Genomic DNA, 18,633 nt, shown 5'->3' on the forward strand with positions numbered 1-18,633 from the left:
GAAGGTTTCTGATGGGGTTGAAGAAAAAACAGTTATGCTCTCATAGCTAAACATAGTCGTTTAGGGTTCACAAAAACTTTTCAGGTCTAAGGAGGGTTTTTGGTTGGTAATGCAAGTTTGGATACCCATGATTGAGGTCTGAAACTTTGGCCTCACCAAGATAGGATAAATTGTAGAATACTTTCTCAAAGGTTGCCAATATTAATGGACTAGAAATTATCAACGCATTTATTACCACATAGTATATAATATTTTGATGTTAGAGAAATAATAATTTATTTGGACAAAAAAAGGGAAAATGTTGCAGAATATTTGATCTTATTGTGACGCCTGAGATTGTGAGCTGTAAAAACCAGCATTTTGGTTGCATGGTTGAGCCCAAACACCTTAAATCCAATAATTCCTAGTTTATTATAAGCAGGTAACTAAGGAGTGGTTCAGCCAGTCCCAGGAGTCACCTTAAATCCAAACGCTTTGTGTGTAAAGGATTATATAAAGTTAACAAAAGGTAAAGAGGTATAGCAAGAATCTAGCTGACAGGGATTAAAGGATAAAATTGACTTTGAGGTGAAAGTATTTAAGACAGCCAGGAGAAGACAGAGCTTTTAGATTTTCACAGTAGGGCTGTCCAGTGAGCTGGGAGACATTTTCCTTCTGGGCTGTGAGGTGATATGGCGAGCTGCTGGCTTTTGACCTTTCAGCTTTTGGTGCTTTGGGCTTTCACATTTGGGATTGTTTTTGTTTGTTAGTTCGATTGGTTGCTTTTTTTTTTTTTTTTTTTTTTTTGGCGTTTTGTTTGTTCTTTTGTTTTCCTTATTTATTTGTTTATTTATTTATTTATTTATTTCAACATTTTCCTTCAGGACATGAGCTGGGTAATAAGACCCAAGGGAAAAAAAAAAAAAAAAGAAGACCCAAGGGTGCTTTCTCTGCCCTCTGAGCTAGCAGGGCTTTACCCCAGCATCTGGCTCCTGAGTCTTCCTCAGAAAACTTGAAGGATTGGGGCTTTCTTCTGTCTTGGAAACAACACTTTGGCACTCCAGCAAGAGGCCAGGCCCCACAGACAGAGAGATGGCTCACTCCAGCGGGGGAGAAACCGAGAAGCCTTCAGCTTCGGTAAGTCATCTGAGAGGTACACAAGGGGAGAAGAGTTAAGGACCGGCAGGCCCATCACAGAAGGCTCTAGAACCCTGCCTAGTGCCACTCTAGATGCCTTGAGAAGAGAAGCAGCAAATGAAAAGGGAAATGGCCTGGGTAACACCGGCCCCATAGCTGTCAGGATTCTCATCCTTTGGGTATCCCATGCTTCCTTCTTAGTAGCCATAATGCCCGTGTGTAGTCCATGAGAGAAATGGTGGGTGGAGAAGATCCAAGCCTTAGAGGGAAAAGTAGAGATGCTTATTAAGGAGAAAAGAAAAGAGACTCAGACACAGGCAGAGGAATTCAGACATGGGAGTGAGACAAATTCTCAGACCCAGGCAGAGCCTACCACACCAGCACCTGAGGAAAGGGAAAAGGGAAAGAGGGTTGCCTAGGATGGTTGTAAAGCCAACCCTAGCTTCTCCATCTAGTGCAGGAGAGGACCGCGGAGGTGAGAGGCACCCCCAAAGTTTCTAGAGAAGTGCAGTGGAATCCCAGAGACATCTTCCATTGGAGAAGATGGAGGCAATCGGTCATCTCCTATGGTGTGCGTTCATCCTAGGTGAGGGAGACTCTCAATTCCTGGCCCACCGCCCAACCAGGGTTAATCCCCCAAGACTGGAATGATGTGGCAGTCACAATCTTGGAACCGGGTCCTGGGTGGCCATGGCAATCCTGGTGGAAAGAGTCTGAAGGGAAGGCCTGTGAACAGGTAGATGGGGCCAGAGGGATTGCTAGCTCCCAGGATCAGAGCTAGGTGAAAGTGGCTATGCGGATTTAGGAAGGCAGATGGAATCTGCTGTTGACGCCATGGCAACTCTTGTCTAAGAGCTTGAAAAGCTTGGGCTAGGGCTGAAGAATCAGGAAAGGGGTCTGAGTCATTTACTAAAGCTCCACACATGTTTTGCAAAGGCTGCCTTTGCAAATAGTGACTGACTCTTTTGTCTTTTCCAAGGCTCCTTCTGAGGTGCGCAGGCTGGATCTGGAGCCGCATTCCACGCCCTCCTTGGTGGAGAAACTAGATATGTCTTTGGATGACATCATCAAGCTGACCCAGAGGCAGCGAGGCCGAGTTGGCCCTGGCGGCCTCGGGCACAGTGGTGCTGGCAGGGCCCGCTCCCAGGGAGGCCCCAGGGGCGCACTGAAGGCCGCCCAGCGTGGCCATCGCGATGCCTGGCCTAGGAGGAACCGGCAGGCACCCTACAGCAGACGCGGACAACTTCCAGACAAGTGGCAGCACGACCAATTCCACAGCGCCTTCCCACGTGGAGCCAGCCTGGTCTCCTCTGGGAGGCTGCTGCTGTCCAACCTGCACTTCCAAGTGTCAGACGCTGATATTCAGAACCTCTTTGCTGAATTTGGACCGCTCAAGAGAGCAGCTGTGCACTATGATCGCGCTGGACGAAGTTTAGGGACAGCAGATGTGTGCTTTGAACGCAAGGCAGATGCCCTGAAGGCTAGGAGAGAGTACCACGGAGTCCCTCTGGACGGGCGTCCTTTGGACATCCAGCTTGTCCCATCCCAGGTGGAAACACAGCCGAGCCCTGCACGGAGGCACAGCAGAGGAGGCATGAGTAGAAACCCTGCCTCTGGGCGCTTTGCTGGGAGAGGCACCTGGAGAGGGACCCAGAGAGGCAGCAGGCAAAGAGAGACAGGCACCTGCAGCAACTCCAAGCAGCAGCTTTCTGCAGAGGAGCTGGACGCACAGCTGGATGCTTACGCTGCAAGCATGGACACCAGCTAAACAGCCCAGCCCGTCCACACAAACAACAGGACCCAGAAGGCTCCTCCTCTGATCCCTAGAGGGAGGGGTGGCAACTGGACTGTGCAGACAATGCTGGGTTGCTCAGTCTTCATCAGTGACTCATTTATTCATTCCTGCCTTTCCATGGGCCTAAAAACTCTTTTAAAGACTTTGTCTTTTCCCCTCTGAAAAAGGGAGCTGCAGAGCTGAAGAGCACTGGCTGTTCATCCAGAGGGCCTGCCTTCAATGTGATGACATCTGGTGCCATCTCCCGACATGTTGGTTCACACCCTGGAACAATACTGTATCCATAATCAAGCAATAAACGAATAAATAAATAAACTTTTGAAAAATGTACAACACTCGTGTTTTGTGCTGAGTTATTTCGGGGATATAATTAATTTACTGGTGGCTCTTGTGGAGATGTTATCATTTCCACCTTTGCCATAATAAAATAGAAACGTGTGTGTGTGTGTGTGTGTGTGTGTGTGTGTGTGTGTGTGTGTTTGTGTACTGTGTGTGTTGTGTAAAATAGAGGGAGAAAAAGGAAGTGCTAAGTCATGATCTATAAGAGTGAGTCTACCTGTAAAGGCAGGGTCAGCTCCAGGAAAGGATGGATTAGAGATATGGCTGAGTGTGCTGCTCATGTTTATGATGCTAATCTCAGAAAAGAAAGAACTTCTCAAAGTCTTTGGAAAAATCAAACTGTCAGATGTTTCAATTGTGGTAAGCAAGGCCTTCTGAAAAGGGATTTCAGGCAAGGCATTCCTAGAAGCTATGGTTTTCCAGGGAGCATGCCAAAAGAAGGCCTCAGCCTTGTGGACTCTGCTGGATGTGTGTCAAAGACCAGCCTTGGACCAATGAATCCGGATCAACCAGAACTAGTAGGCAAGGCAATCCTTTGTCACAGATGGCCCAGGGTCTCCACAGCACCCTGCCACCCCCATCCTTGCCCTCCTCCTGCACCCACCCCCCACCAAAGATCGAGTCCCATTGGTGTGTTCCCTGTCTGGGTAGGAGAATCTCATCCACAGAGCCATGAAAGAGTTCATGCCTGTTGTGAAAACAGCATTGTTCTGGATGAAATGAAGGAACTGAACAGCTTCAATGGATAAAAGAAAATGTTCAAGAAAGACCAGCAAATGCATTATTTGCCCAAGTGCTACCAATGAGCAGACACCTAAGCTAACAGTGAAAAGAGACGACAAAAGGGTTTGAAGTGCCATGGACACAGAGGAAGATGAAACAATGAATTCTTGCCAAACCTTGCCATCCAGATTGGCTTCTTCAGGAGGTAAACATCCATCTTCTAGGCACTGAAACTTTATCTCGTTGGATAAAATGAAGTGGGGGACGTCTCAAATGTGTAAAGCCAGAAGGACAAATAGGAAAACTAAGGCCAGATGTGGCTCTCCTGGCCATGAATTAAAGTCTAAACACTAAAGTCTCCTACCTAAAGAAAATGGATAGGTTTATTGGTTGGTATGAAAAACACAGCTAAGAGCTTGAAAAGGTTTTAAGTCAGGCCAAAGGGTTACTACAGTTCACACTTGTTTTTTAAATCTCTAAGAGTTGGAGTCCTACAGAGCTAAGATAAAAGATTAGGAGCAGCCTAGTGATAGGGCAAGCCTTCTTTCTTAGCAGAGGCAGTCAAATCTCTGTCAAGTAGTTGTTTTATAAATTCTAGAGTTCCAATGATGAGAGAGGTGCTGGTTCCCACCTGGAACCCCAGCCCCTCCCTGGTAGGCACAGACCTTTGCACCCAACACTAAAGAGGCAGAGGCACAGGCAGACACAGAGGAAGTACAAAGAATAGGGGGTGGGAGGGAGTGATAGTGTAGGGACTGGGAGGAATGAGGGAATCAACTGGGATCCATACATAGAGTAAATAAATGAAGAAGAAAAAAAAGAAGAAGGAGAAGAAGAAGAATATCAACAAAAAAAAAGAAGAGGGAGAAGAAGAGGGAGAAGAAGAGGAAGAACAAAAGCAACAATAAGATAAAGAGGCAAAGCACACCACCACCAACAAAACACACCTACAAGCAAAACTATCACAATGATCACATTTAAAAGCTGCTAGCTAAATGTCAGGCTGAAACACAAGGTGAATTGTTGCAGGAGATTTGATCAAATTGTGAAACCTGAGGGGTGAGCTATAAAACCCTTTCCTTGTATGTATTACTCTTTTTCCCTGTGGGTAAGCCATGCTTCTCTGGGTAGCCATGGCTGTCCTGGACTGGCTTTGTAGGCCAGGCAGGCCTGTAATTCACATGGATCCACCTGCCTCCCCAGTGCTGGGATGAAAGGCCTGTGCCATCAAGCCAGGCACAAACTCACACTTTTAATCCAAGAGCTTTCTGCCCTGAGGGTTTGATCAATCCACCCTAGGGCAAGGGGCTGATCAAGCAACCAGCTGACAGAGATTGAACTGAAAGGCGGGGCTTGGAGTTGAAGGGTATTTAAGACAGCCAGGAGAAGAAGACAGACCCTTTGGCTTTTCCCTCTTGGCCTATCCAGTGAGCTAGCAGGCCTTTTCCTCCTGGGCTGTCAGGTGAGCTAGCCAGCTTTTGGCTTTTGGCCTCTTGGCTTTTGGTGCTTCGAGCCTTGAGACTTGGGTTTGTTTTTGTTTCTTTGTTTGTCTGACTGTCTGTGGATTTTATTTATTCATTCATTTGTTTAGTTATTTATTTTTATCTTTTTCCTTCAGGACGTGAGCTGGGTAGGAAGACCCCTGGGTGCTTTCTCTGCCCTCTGAGCTAGCAGGGCTTCACCCCAGCATCTGGCTCCAGAGACTTCCTCAGAAAACCTGAAGGATCGGGGCTTTCTTCTGTCTTGGAAACAACACTTTGGCACTCCAGCAAGTGGCCAGACCCCACAGACAGAGAGATGGCTCACTCCAGCTGGGGAGAAACCGAGAAGCCTTCAGCTTCGGTAAGTCATCTGAGAGGTACACAAGGGGAGAAGAGTTAAGGACCGGCAGGCCCATCACAGAAGGCTCTAGAACCCTGCCTAGTGCCACTCTAGATGCCTTGAGAAGAGAAGCAGCAAATGAAAAGGGAAATGGCCTAGGTAACACCAGCCCCATAGCTGTCAGGATTCTCATCCTTTGGGTATCCCATGCTTCCTTCTTAGTAGCCATAATGCCCGTGTGTAGTCCAGGAGAGAAATGGTGGGTGGAGAAGATCCAAGCCTTAGAGGGAAAAGTAGAGATGCTTATTAAGGAGAAAAGGAAAGAGACTCAGACACAGGCAGATGAAATCAGACATGAGAGTGAGACAAATTCTCAGACCCAGGCAGAGCCTACCACACCAGCACCTGAGGAAAGGGAAAGGGAAAGAGGGTTGCCTAGGATGGTTGTAAAGCCAACCCTAGCTTCTCCATCTAGTGCAGGAGAGGACCGCGGAGGTGAGAGGCACCCCCAAAGTTTCTAGAGAAGTGCAGTGGAATCCCAGAGACATCTTCCATTGGAGAAGATGGAGGCAATCGGTCATCTCCTATGGTGTGCGTTCATCCTAGGTGAGGGAGACTCTCAATTCCTGGCCCACCGCCCAACCAGGGTTAATCCCCCAAGACTGGAATGATGTGGCAGTCACAATCTTGGAACCGGGTCCTGGGTGGCCATGGCAATCCTGGTGGAAAGAGTCTGAAGGGAAGGCCTGTGAACAGGTAGATGGGGCCAGAGGGATTGCTAGCTCCCAGGATCAGAGCTAGGTGAAAGTGGCTATGCGGATTTACGAAGGCAGATGGAATCTGCTGTTGACGCCCTTGGCAACTCTTGTCTAAGAGCTTGAAAACCTTGGGCTAGGGCTGAAGAATCAGGAAAGGGGTCTGAGTCATTTACTCAAGCTCCATACATGTTTTGCAAAGGCTGCCTTTGCAAATAGTGACTGACTCTTTTGTCTTTTCCAAGGCTCCTTCTGAGGTGCGCAGGCTGGATCTGGAGCCGCATTCCACGCCCTCCTTGGTGGAGAAACTAGATATGTCTTTGGATGACATCATCAAGCTGACCCAGAGGCAGCGAGGCCGAGTTGGCCCTGGCGGCCTCGGGCACAGTGGTGCTGGCAGGGCCCGCTCCCAGGGAGGCCCCAGGGGCGCACTGAAGGCCGCCCAGCGTGGCCATCGCGATGCCTGGCCTAGGAGGAACCGGCAGGCACCCTACAGCAGACGCGGACAACTTCCAGACAAGTGGCAGCACGACCAATTCCACAGCGCCTTCCCACGTGGAGCCAGCCTGGACTCCTCTGGGAGGCTGCTGCTGTCCAACCTGCACTTCCAAGTGTCAGACGCTGATATTCAGAACCTCTTTGCTGAATTTGGACCGCTCAAGAGAGCAGCTGTGCACTATGATCGCGCTGGACGAAGTTTAGGGACAGCAGATGTGTGCTTTGAACGCAAGGCAGATGCCCTGAAGGCTAGGAGAGAGTACCACGGAGTCCCTCTGGACGGGCGTCCTTTGGACATCCAGCTTGTCCCATCCCAGGTGGAAACACAGCCGAGCCCTGCACGGAGGCACAGCAGAGGAGGCATGAGTAGAAACCCTGCCTCTGGGCGCTTTGCTGGGAGAGGCACCTGGAGAGGGACCCAGAGAGGCAGCAGGCAAAGAGAGACAGGCACCTGCAGCAACTCCAAGCAGCAGCTTTCTGCAGAGGAGCTGGACGCACAGCTGGATGCTTACGCTGCAAGCATGGACACCAGCTAAACAGCCCAGCCCGTCCACACAAACAACAGGACCCAGAAGGCTCCTCCTCTGATCCCTAGAGGGAGGGGTGGCAACTGGACTGTGCAGACAATGCTGGGTTGCTCAGTCTTCATCAGTGACTCATTTATTCATTCCTGCCTTTCCATGGGCCTAAAAACTCTTTTAAAGACTTTGTCTTTTCCCCTCTGAAAAAGGGAGCTGCAGAGCTGAAGAGCACTGGCTGTTCATCCAGAGGGCCTGCCTTCAATGTGATGACATCTGGTGCCATCTCCCGACATGTTGGTTTACACCCTGGAACAATACTGTATCCATAATCAAGCAATAAACGAATAAATAAATAAACTTTTGAAAATGTACAACACTCGTGTTTTGTGCTGAGTTATTTCGGGGATATAATTAATTTACTGGTGGCTCTTGTGGAGATGTTATCATTTCCACCTTTGCCATAATAAAATAGAAACGTGCGTGTGTGTGTGTGTGTGTGTGTGTGTGTGTGTGTGTGTTTGTGTACTGTGTGTGTTGTGTAAAATAGAGGGAAAAAAAGGAAGTGCTAAGTCATGATCTATAAGAGTGAGTCTACCTGTAAAGGCAGGGTCAGCTCCAGGAAAGGATGGATTAGAGATATGGCTGAGTGTGCTGCTCATGTTTATGATGCTAATCTCAGAAAAGAAAGAACTTCTCAAAGTCTTTGGAAAAATCAAACTGTCAGATGTTTCAATTGTGGTAAGCAAGGCCTTCTGAAAAGGGATTTCAGGCAAGGCATTCCTAGAAGCTATGGTTTTCCAGGGAGCATGCCAAAAGAAGGCCTCAGCCTTGTGGACTCTGCTGGATGTGTGTCAAAGACCAGCCTTGGACCAATGAATCCGGATCAACCAGAACTAGTAGGCAAGGCAATCCTTTGTCACAGATGGCCCAGGGTCTCCAGAGCACACAGCCACCCCCATCCTTGCCCTCCTCCTGCACCCACCCCCCACCAAAGATCGAGTCCCATTGGTGTGTTCCCTGTCTGGGTAGGAGAATCTCATCCACAGAGCCATGAAAGAGTTCATGCCTGTTGTGAAAACAGCATTGTTCTGGATGAAATGAAGGAACTGAACAGCTTCAATGGATAAAAGAAAATGTTCAAGAGAGACCAGCAAATGCATTATTTGCCCAAGTGCTACAAATGGGCAGACACCTAAGCTAACAGTGAAAAGAGACGGCAAAGGGGTTGGAAGGGCCGTGGACACAGAGGCAGATGAAACAATGAATTCCCGCCAAACCTTGCCATCCAGATTGGCCTCTTCAGAAGGTAAACATCCATCTTCTAGGGACTGGAATTTTATCTCGTTGGATAAATCAAAGTGGGGGACGTCTCAAATGTGTAAGGCCAGAAGGACAAATCGGAAAACTAAGGCCAGATGTGGCTCTCCTGGCCATGAATTAACGTCTAAACACTAAAGTCTCCTTCTTAAAGAAAATGGATAGTTTTATTGGTAGGTATGAAAAACACAGCTAAGAGCTTGAAAAGGTTTTAAGTCAGGCCAAAGGGTTACTACAGTTCACACTGGTTTTCTAAATCTCTAAGAGTTGGACTCCTTCGGAGCTAAGATAAAAGATTGGGAGCAGCCTGGTGGGAGCGCATGCCTTCCTTCTTAGCAGAGGCAGGCAAATCTCTGTCAAGTAGTTGTTTTATAAATTCTAGAGTTCCAATGATGAGAGAGGTGCTGGTTCCCACCTGGAACCACAACCCCCTCCCTGCTAGGCACAGACCTTTGCAACCAACACTGAAGAGGCAGAGGCACAGGCAGACACAGAAGAAGTACCAAGAATCGGGGGGTGGGAGGGGTGATACTGTAGGGACTGGGAGGAATGAGGGAATCGACTGGGATCCATATATAGAGTAAATAAATGAAGAAGAAAAAGAAGAAGAAGGAGGAGGAGGAGAAGAAAAGCAACAACAACGAAGAAGAAGAAGAAGAAGAAGAAGAAGAAGAAGAAGAAGAAAAAGAAGAAGAAGGAGGAGGAGAAGAAGAGCAACAATAAGATATACAAGCAAAGCACACCACCACCAACAAAACACACCTACAAGCAAACCTATCACAATGATCACATTTAAAAGCTGCTAGTAAATGTCAGGCTGAAACACAAGGTGAATTGTTGCAGGAGATTTGATCAAATTGTGAACCCTGAGGTGTGAGCTATAAAACCCTTTCCTTGTGTGTATTACTCTCTTTCCCTGGGGGTCAGCCATGTTTCTCTGGGTAGCCTTGTCTGTCCTGGACTGGCTTCGTAGGCCAGGCAGGCCTGTAACTCACATGGATCCACCTGCCTCCCCAGTTTCTGGGATGAAAGGCCTGTGCCATCAAGCCAGGCACAAACTCACACTTTTAATCCAAGAGCTTTCTGCCCTGAGGGTTTGATCAATCCACCCTAGGGCAAGGGGCTGATCAAGTAACCAGCTGACAGAGATTGAACTGAAAGGCGGGGCTTGGAGTTGAAGGGTATTTAAGACAGCCAGGAGAAGAAGACAGACCCTTTGGCTTTTCCCTCTTGGCCTATCCAGTGAGCTAGCAGGCCTTTTCCTCCTGGGCTGTCAGGTGAGCTAGCCAGCTTTTGGCTTTTGGCCTCTTGGCTTTTGGTGCTTCGAGCCTTGAGACTTGGGTTTGTTTTTGTTTCTTTGTTTGTCTGACTGTCTGTGGATTTTATTTATTCATTCATTTGTTTAGTTATTTATTTTTATCTTTTTCCTTCAGGACGTGAGCTGGGTAGGAAGACCCCTGGGTGCTTTCTCTGCCCTCTGAGCTAGCAGGGCTTCACCCCAGCATCTGGCTCCTGAGACTTCCTCAGAAAACCTGAAGGATCGGGGCTTTCTTCTGCCTTGGAAACAACACTTTGGCACTCCAGCAAGTGGCCAGACCCCACAGACAGAGAGATGGCTCACTCCAGCTGGGGAGAAACCGAGAAGCCTTCAGCTTCGGTAAGTCATCTGAGAGGTACACAAGGGGAGAAGAGTTAAGGACCGGCAGGCCCATCACAGAAGGCTCTAGAACCCTGCCTAGTGCCACTCTAGATGCCTTGAGAAGAGAAGCAGCAAATGAAAAGGGAAATGGCCTAGGTAACACCAGCCCCATAGCTGTCAGGATTCTCATCCTTTGGGTAGCCCATGCTTCCTTCTTAGTAGCCATAATGCCCGTGTGTAGTCCAGGAGAGAAATGGTGGGTGGAGAAGATCCAAGCCTTAGAGGGAAAAGTAGAGATGCTTATTAAGGAGAAAAGGAAAGAGACTCAGACACAGGCAGATGAAATCAGACATGAGAGTGAGACAAATTCTCAGACCCAGGCAGAGCCTACCACACCAGCACCTGAGGAAAGGGAAAGGGAAAGAGGGTTGCCTAGGATGGTTGTAAAGCCAACCCTAGCTTCTCCATCTAGTGCAGGAGAGGACCGCGGAGGTGAGAGGCACCCCCAAAGTTTCTAGAGAAGTGCAGTGGAATCCCAGAGACATCTTCCATTGGAGAAGATGGAGGCAATCGGTCATCTCCTATGGTGTGCGTTCATCCTAGGTGAGGGAGACTCTCAATTCCTGGCCCACCGCCCAACCAGGGTTAATCCCCCAAGACTGGAATGATGTGGCAGTCACAATCTTGGAACCGGGTCCTGGGTGGCCATGGCAATCCTGGTGGAAAGAGTCTGAAGGGAAGGCCTGTGAACAGGTAGATGGGGCCAGAGGGATTGCTAGCTCCCAGGATCAGAGCTAGGTGAAAGTGGCTATGCGGATTTACGAAGGCAGATGGAATCTGCTGTTGACGCCATGGCAACTCTTGTCTAAGAGCTTGAAAAGCTTGGGCTAGGGCTGAAGAATCAGGAAAGGGGTCTGAGTCATTTACTAAAGCTCCACACATGTTTTGCAAAGGCTGCCTTTGCAAATAGTGACTGACTCTTTTGTCTTTTCCAAGGCTCCTTCTGAGGTGCGCAGGCTGGATCTGGAGCCGCATTCCACGCCCTCCTTGGTGGAGAAACTAGATATGTCTTTGGATGACATCATCAAGCTGACCCAGAGGCAGCGAGGCCGAGTTGGCCCTGGCGGCCTCGGGCACAGTGGTGCTGGCAGGGCCCGCTCCCAGGGAGGCCCCAGGGGCGCACTGAAGGCCGCCCAGCGTGGCCATCGCGATGCCTGGCCTAGGAGGAACCGGCAGGCACCCTACAGCAGACGCGGACAACTTCCAGACAAGTGGCAGCACGACCAATTCCACAGCGCCTTCCCACGTGGAGCCAGCCTGGTCTCCTCTGGGAGGCTGCTGCTGTCCAACCTGCACTTCCAAGTGTCAGACGCTGATATTCAGAACCTCTTTGCTGAATTTGGACCGCTCAAGAGAGCAGCTGTGCACTATGATCGCGCTGGACGAAGTTTAGGGACAGCAGATGTGTGCTTTGAACGCAAGGCAGATGCCCTGAAGGCTAGGAGAGAGTACCACGGAGTCCCTCTGGACGGGCGTCCTTTGGACATACAGCTTGTCCCATCCCAGGTGGAAACACAGCCGAGCCCTGCACGGAGGCACAGCAGAGGAGGCATGAGGAGAAACCCTGCCTCTGGGCGCTTTGCTTGGAGAGGCACCTGGAGAGGGACCCAGAGAGGCAGCAGGCAAAGAGAGACAGGCACCTGCAGCAACTCCAAGCAGCAGCTTTCTGCAGAGGAGCTGGACGCACAGCTGGATGCTTACGCTGCAAGCATGGACACCAGCTAAACAGCCCAGCCCGTCCACACAAACAACAGGACCCAGAAGGCTCCTCCTCTGATCCCTAGAGGGAGGGGTGGCAACTGGACTGTGCAGACAATGCTGGGTTGCTCAGTCTTCATCAGTGACTCATTTATTCATTCCTGCCTTTCCATGGGCCTAAAAACTCTTTTAAAGACTTTGTCTTTTCCCCTCTGAAAAAGGGAGCTGCAGAGCTGAAGAGCACTGGCTGTTCATCCAGAGGGCCTGCCTTCAATGTGATGACATCTGGTGCCATCTCCCGACATGTTGGTTTACACCCTGGAACAATACTGTATCCATAATCAAGCAATAAACGAATAAATAAATAAACCTTTGGAAAATGTACAACACTCGTGTTTTGTGCTGAGTTATTTCGGGGATATAATTAATTTACTGGTGGCTCTTGTGGAGATGTTATCATTTCCACCTTTGCCATAATAAAATAGAAACGTGCGTGTGTGTGTGTGTGTGTGTGTGTGTGTGTGTGTGTGTGTTTGTGTACTGTGTGTGTTGTGTAAAATAGAGGGAAAAAAAGGAAGTGCTAAGTCATGATCTATAAGAGTGAGTCTACCTGTAAAGGCAGGGTCAGCTCCAGGAAAGGATGGATTAGAGATATGGCTGAGTGTGCTGCTCATGTTTATGATGCTAATCTCAGAAAAGAAAGAACTTCTCAAAGTCTTTGGAAAAATCAAACTGTCAGATGTTTCAATTGTGGTAAGCAAGGCCTTCTGAAAAGGGATTTCAGGCAAGGCATTCCTAGAAGCTATGGTTTTCCAGGGAGCATGCCAAAAGAAGGCCTCAGCCTTGTGGACTCTGCTGGATGTGTGTCAAAGACCAGCCTTGGACCAATGAATCCGGATCAACCAGAACTAGTAGGCAAGGCAATCCTTTGTCACAGATGGCCCAGGGTCTCCAGAGCACACAGCCACCCCCATCCTTGCCCTCGTCCTGCACCCACCCCCCCACCAAAGATCGAGTCCCATTGGTGTGTTCCCTGTCTGGGTAGGAGAATCTCATCCACAGAGCCATGAAAGAGTTCATGCCTGTTGTGAAAACAGCATTGTTCTGGATGAAATGAAGGAACTGAGCAGCTTCAATGGATAAAAGAAAATGTTCAAGAGAGACCAGCAAATGCATTATTTGCCCAAGTGCTACCAATGGGCAGACACCTAAGCTAACAGTGAAAAGAGACGGCAAAGGGGTTGGAAGGGCCGTGGACACAGAGGCAGATGAAACAATGAATTCCCGCCAAACCTTGCCATCCAGATTGGCCTCTTCAGAAGGTAAACATCCATCTTCTAGGGACTGGAATTTTATCTCGTTGGATAAATCAAAGTGGGGGACGTCTCAAATGTGTAAGGCCAGAAGGACAAATCGGAAAACTAAGGCCAGATGTGGCTCTCCTGGCCATGAATTAACGTCTAAACACTAAAGTCTCCTTCTTAAAGAAAATGGATAGTTTTATTGGTAGGTATGAAAAACACAGCTAAGAGCTTGAAAAGGTTTTAAGTCAGGCCAAAGGGTTACTACAGTTCACACTGGTTTTCTAAATCTCTAAGAGTTGGACTCCTTCGGAGCTAAGATAAAAGATTGGGAGTAGCCTGGTGGGAGCGTATGCCTTCCTTCGTAGCAGAGGCAGGCAAATTTCTGTCAAGTAGTTGTTTTATAAATTCTAGAGTTCCAATGATGAGAGAGGTGCTGGTTCCCACCTGAACCACAACCCCCTCCCTGCTAGGCACAGACCTTTGCAACCAACACTGAAGAGGCAGAGGCACAGGCAGACACAGAAGAAGTACCAAGAATCGGGGGGTGGGAGGGGTGATACTGTAGGGACTGGGAGGAATGAGGGAATCGACTAGGATGCATATTTAGAGTAAAAAAATGAAGAAGAAAAAGAAGAAGAAAAGGAGAAGGAAAAGAAGATCAACAACAACGAAGAAGAAGGAGAAGAAGAAGAAGAAGAAGAAGAAGACGAAGAAGAAGAAGTAAAGAAGAAGAAGAGCACATAAGATATACAAGCAAATCACACCACCATCAACAAAACACACCTACAAGCAAACCTATCACAATGATCACATTTAAAAGCTGCTAGTAAATGTCAGGCTGAAACACAAGGTGAATTGTTGCAGGAGATTTGATCAAATTGTGAACCCTGAGGTGTGAGCTATAAAACCCTTTCCTTGTGTGTATTACTCTCTTTCCCTGGGGGTCAGCCATGTTTCTCTGGGTAGCCTTGTCTGTCCTAGACTGGCTTTGTAGGCCAGGCAGGCCTGTAACTCACATGGATCCACCTGCCTCCCCAGTGCTGGGATGAAAGGCCTGTGCCATCAAGCCAGGCACAAACTCACACTTTTAATCCAAGAGCTTTCTGCCCTGAGGGTTTGATCAATCCACCCTAGGGCAAGGGGCTGATCCAGTAACCAGCTGACAGAAATTGAACTGAAAGGCGGGGCTTGGAGTTGAAGGGTATTTAAGACAGCCAGGAGAAGAAGACAGACCCTTTGGCTTTTCCCTCTTGGCCTATCCAGTGAGCTAGCAGGCCTTTTCCTCCTGGGCTGTCAGGTGAGCTAGCCAGCTTTTGGCTTTTGGCCTCTTGGCTTTTGGTGCTTCGAGCCTTGAGACTTGGGTTTGTTTTTGTTTCTTTGTTTGTCTGACTGTCTGTGGATTTTATTTATTCATTCATTTGTTTAGTTATTTATTTTTATCTTTTTCCTTCAGGACGTGAGCTGGGTAGGAAGACCCCTGGGTGCTTTCTCTGCCCTCTGAGCTAGCAGGGCTTCACCCCAGCATCTGGCTCCTGAGACTTCCTCAGAAAACCTGAAGGATCGGGGCTTTCTTCTGCCTTGGAAACAACACTTTGGCACTCCAGCAAGTGGCCAGACCCCACAGACAGAGAGATGGCTCACTCCAGCTGGGGAGAAACCGAGAAGCCTTCAGCTTCGGTAAGTCATCTGAGAGGTACACAAGGGGAGAAGAGTTAAGGACCGGCAGGCCCATCACAGAAGGCTCTAGAACCCTGCCTAGTGCCACTCTAGATGCCTTGAGAAGAGAAGCAGCAAATGAAAAGGGAAATGGCCTAGGTAACACCAGCCCCATAGCTGTCAGGATTCTCATCCTTTGGGTAGCCCATGCTTCCTTCTTAGTAGCCATAATGCCCGTGTGTAGTCCAGGAGAGAAATGGTGGGTGGAGAAGATCCAAGCCTTAGAGGGAAAAGTAGAGATGCTTATTAAGGAGAAAAGGAAAGAGACTCAGACACAGGCAGATGAAATCAGACATGAGAGTGAGACAAATTCTCAGACCCAGGCAGAGCCTACCACACCAGCACCTGAGGAAAGGGAAAGGGAAAGAGGGTTGCCTAGGATGGTTGTAAAGCCAACCCTAGCTTCTCCATCTAGTGCAGGAGAGGACCGCGGAGGTGAGAGGCACCCCCAAAGTTTCTAGAGAAGTGCAGTGGAATCCCAGAGACATCTTCCATTGGAGAAGATGGAGGCAATCGGTCATCTCCTATGGTGTGCGTTCATCCTAGGTGAGGGAGACTCTCAATTCCTGGCCCACCGCCCAACCAGGGTTAATCCCCCAAGACTGGAATGATGTGGCAGTCACAATCTTGGAACCGGGTCCTGGGTGGCCATGGCAATCCTGGTGGAAAGAGTCTGAAGGGAAGGCCTGTGAACAGGTAGATGGGGCCAGAGGGATTGCTAGCTCCCAGGATCAGAGCTAGGTGAAAGTGGCTATGCGGATTTACGAAGGCAGATGGAATCTGCTGTTGACGCCATGGCAACTCTTGTCTAAGAGCTTGAAAAGCTTGGGCTAGGGCTGAAGAATCAGGAAAGGGGTCTGAGTCATTTACTAAAGCTCCACACATGTTTTGCAAAGGCTGCCTTTGCAAATAGTGACTGACTCTTTTGTCTTTTCCAAGGCTCCTTCTGAGGTGCGCAGGCTGGATCTGGAGCCGCATTCCACGCCCTCCTTGGTGGAGAAACTAGATATGTCTTTGGATGACATCATCAAGCTGACCCAGAGGCAGCGAGGCCGAGTTGGCCCTGGCGGCCTCGGGCACAGTGGTGCTGGCAGGGCCCGCTCCCAGGGAGGCCCCAGGGGCGCACTGAAGGCCGCCCAGCGTGGCCATCGCGATGCCTGGCCTAGGAGGAACCGGCAGGCACCCTACAGCAGACGCGGACAACTTCCAGACAAGTGGCAGCACGACCAATTCCACAGCGCCTTCCCACGTGGAGCCAGCCTGGTCTCCTCTGGGAGGCTGCTGCTGTCCAACCTGCACTTCCAAGTGTCAGACGCTGATATTCAGAACCTCTTTGCTGAATTTGGACCGCTCAAGAGAGCAGCTGTGCACTATGATCGCGCTGGACGAAGTTTAGGGACAGCAGATGTGTGCTTTGAACGCAAGGCAGATGCCCTGAAGGCTAGGAGAGAGTACCACGGAGTCCCTCTGGACGGGCGTCCTTTGGACATACAGCTTGTCCCATCCCAGGTGGAAACACAGCCGAGCCCTGCACGGAGGCACAGCAGAGGAGGCATGAGGAGAAACCCTGCCTCTGGGCGCTTTGCTTGGAGAGGCACCTGGAGAGGGACCCAGAGAGGCAGCAGGCAAAGAGAGACAGGCACCTGCAGCAACTCCAAGCAGCAGCTTTCTGCAGAGGAGCTGGACGCACAGCTGGATGCTTACTGCTGCAAGCATGGACACCAGCTAAACAGCCCAGCCCGTCCACACAAACAACAGGACCCAGAAGGCTCCTCCTCTGATCCCTAGAGGGAGGGGTGGCAACTGGACTGTGCAGACAATGCTGGGTTGCTCAGTCTTCATCAGTGACTCATTTATTCATTCCTGCCTTTCCATGGGCCTAAAAACTCTTTTAAAGACTTTGTCTTTTCCCCTCTGAAAAAGGGAGCTGCAGAGCTGAAGAGCACTGGCTGTTCATCCAGAGGGCCTGCCTTCAATGTGATGACATCTGGTGCCATCTCCCGACATGTTGGTTTACACCCTGGAACAATACTGTATCCATAATCAAGCAATAAACGAATAAATAAATAAACCTTTGGAAAATGTACAACACTCGTGTTTTGTGCTGAGTTATTTCGGGGATATAATTAATTTACTGGTGGCTCTTGTGGAGATGTTATCATTTCCACCTTTGCCATAATAAAATAGAAACGTGCGTGTGTGTGTGTGTGTGTGTGTGTGTGTGTGTGTGTGTGTTTGTGTACTGTGTGTGTTGTGTAAAATAGAGGGAAAAAAAGGAAGTGCTAAGTCATGATCTATAAGAGTGAGTCTACCTGTAAAGGCAGGGTCAGCTCCAGGAAAGGATGGATTAGAGATATGGCTGAGTGTGCTGCTCATGTTTATGATGCTAATCTCAGAAAAGAAAGAACTTCTCAAAGTCTTTGGAAAAATCAAACTGTCAGATGTTTCAATTGTGGTAAGCAAGGCCTTCTGAAAAGGGATTTCAGGCAAGGCATTCCTAGAAGCTATGGTTTTCCAGGGAGCATGCCAAAAGAAGGCCTCAGCCTTGTGGACTCTGCTGGATGTGTGTCAAAGACCAGCCTTGGACCAATGAATCCGGATCAACCAGAACTAGTAGGCAAGGCAATCCTTTGTCACAGATGGCCCAGGGTCTCCACAGCACCCTGCCACCCCCATCCTTGCCCTCCTCCTGCACCCACCCCCCACCAAAGATCGAGTCCCATTGGTGTGTTCCCTGTCTGGGTAGGAGAATCTCATCCACAGAGCCATGAAAGAGTTCATGCCTGTTGTGAAAACAGCATTGTTCTGGATGAAATGAAGGAACTGAACAGCTTCAATGGATAAAAGAAAATGTTCAAGAAAGACCAGCAAATGCATTATTTGCCCAAGTGCTACCAATGGGCAGACACCTAAGCTAACAGTGAAAAGAGACGGCAAAGGGGTTGGAAGGGCCGTGGACACAGAGGCAGATGAAACAATGAATTCCCGCCAAACCTTGCCATCCAGATTGGCCTCTTCAGGAGGTAAACATCCATCTTCTAGGGACTGGAACTTTATCTCGTTGGATAAAACAAAGTGGGGGACGACTCAAATGTGTAAGGCCAGAAGGACAAATCGGAAAACTAAGGCCAGATGTGGCTCTCCTGGCCATGAATTAACGTCTAAACACTAAAGTCTCCTTCTTAAAGAAAATGGATAGTTTTATTGGTAGGTATGAAAAACACAGCTAAGAGCTTGAAAAGGTTTTAAGTCAGGCCAAAGGGTTACTACAGTTCACACTGGTTTTCTAAATCTCTAAGAGTTGGACTCCTTCGGAGCTAAGATAAAAGAT

General features: G+C 48.9%; 4 protein-coding genes across 4 annotated transcripts; all 4 read left to right on the top strand.

The window, feature by feature from the left end:
• The first annotated feature begins 1,071 nt into the window (after positions 1 to 1,071).
• Positions 1,072 to 2,965, top strand: LOC127198922 (THO complex subunit 4-like). Its single transcript, XM_051156841.1, has 2 exons — positions 1,072 to 1,116; positions 2,096 to 2,965. Exons 1-2 carry the CDS (start codon positions 1,072 to 1,074, stop codon positions 2,882 to 2,884), a joined length of 834 nt encoding a protein of 277 aa, XP_051012798.1. The 3' UTR covers positions 2,885 to 2,965.
• A 2,805-nt stretch (positions 2,966 to 5,770) lies between these two features.
• LOC127198933 (THO complex subunit 4-like) lies at positions 5,771 to 7,583 on the top strand. Its single transcript, XM_051156844.1, has 2 exons — positions 5,771 to 5,815; positions 6,795 to 7,583. Exons 1-2 carry the CDS (start codon positions 5,771 to 5,773, stop codon positions 7,581 to 7,583), a joined length of 834 nt encoding a protein of 277 aa, XP_051012801.1.
• A 2,914-nt stretch (positions 7,584 to 10,497) lies between these two features.
• On the top strand, positions 10,498 to 12,309 carry LOC127198943 (THO complex subunit 4-like). The gene is made up of 2 exons (XM_051156853.1): positions 10,498 to 10,542; positions 11,521 to 12,309. Exons 1-2 carry the CDS (start codon positions 10,498 to 10,500, stop codon positions 12,307 to 12,309), a joined length of 834 nt encoding a protein of 277 aa, XP_051012810.1.
• Positions 12,310 to 15,218: 2,909 nt separating this feature from the next.
• LOC127198954 (THO complex subunit 4-like) lies at positions 15,219 to 17,090 on the top strand. Its single transcript, XM_051156865.1, has 2 exons — positions 15,219 to 15,263; positions 16,242 to 17,090. Exons 1-2 carry the CDS (start codon positions 15,219 to 15,221, stop codon positions 17,088 to 17,090), a joined length of 894 nt encoding a protein of 297 aa, XP_051012822.1.
• The last annotated feature ends 1,543 nt before the right edge of the window (positions 17,091 to 18,633 follow it).

Source organism: Acomys russatus, chromosome 2 (genome assembly GCF_903995435.1).
Source record: "Acomys russatus chromosome 2, mAcoRus1.1, whole genome shotgun sequence".
Taxonomy (NCBI): domain Eukaryota; kingdom Metazoa; phylum Chordata; class Mammalia; order Rodentia; family Muridae; genus Acomys; species Acomys russatus.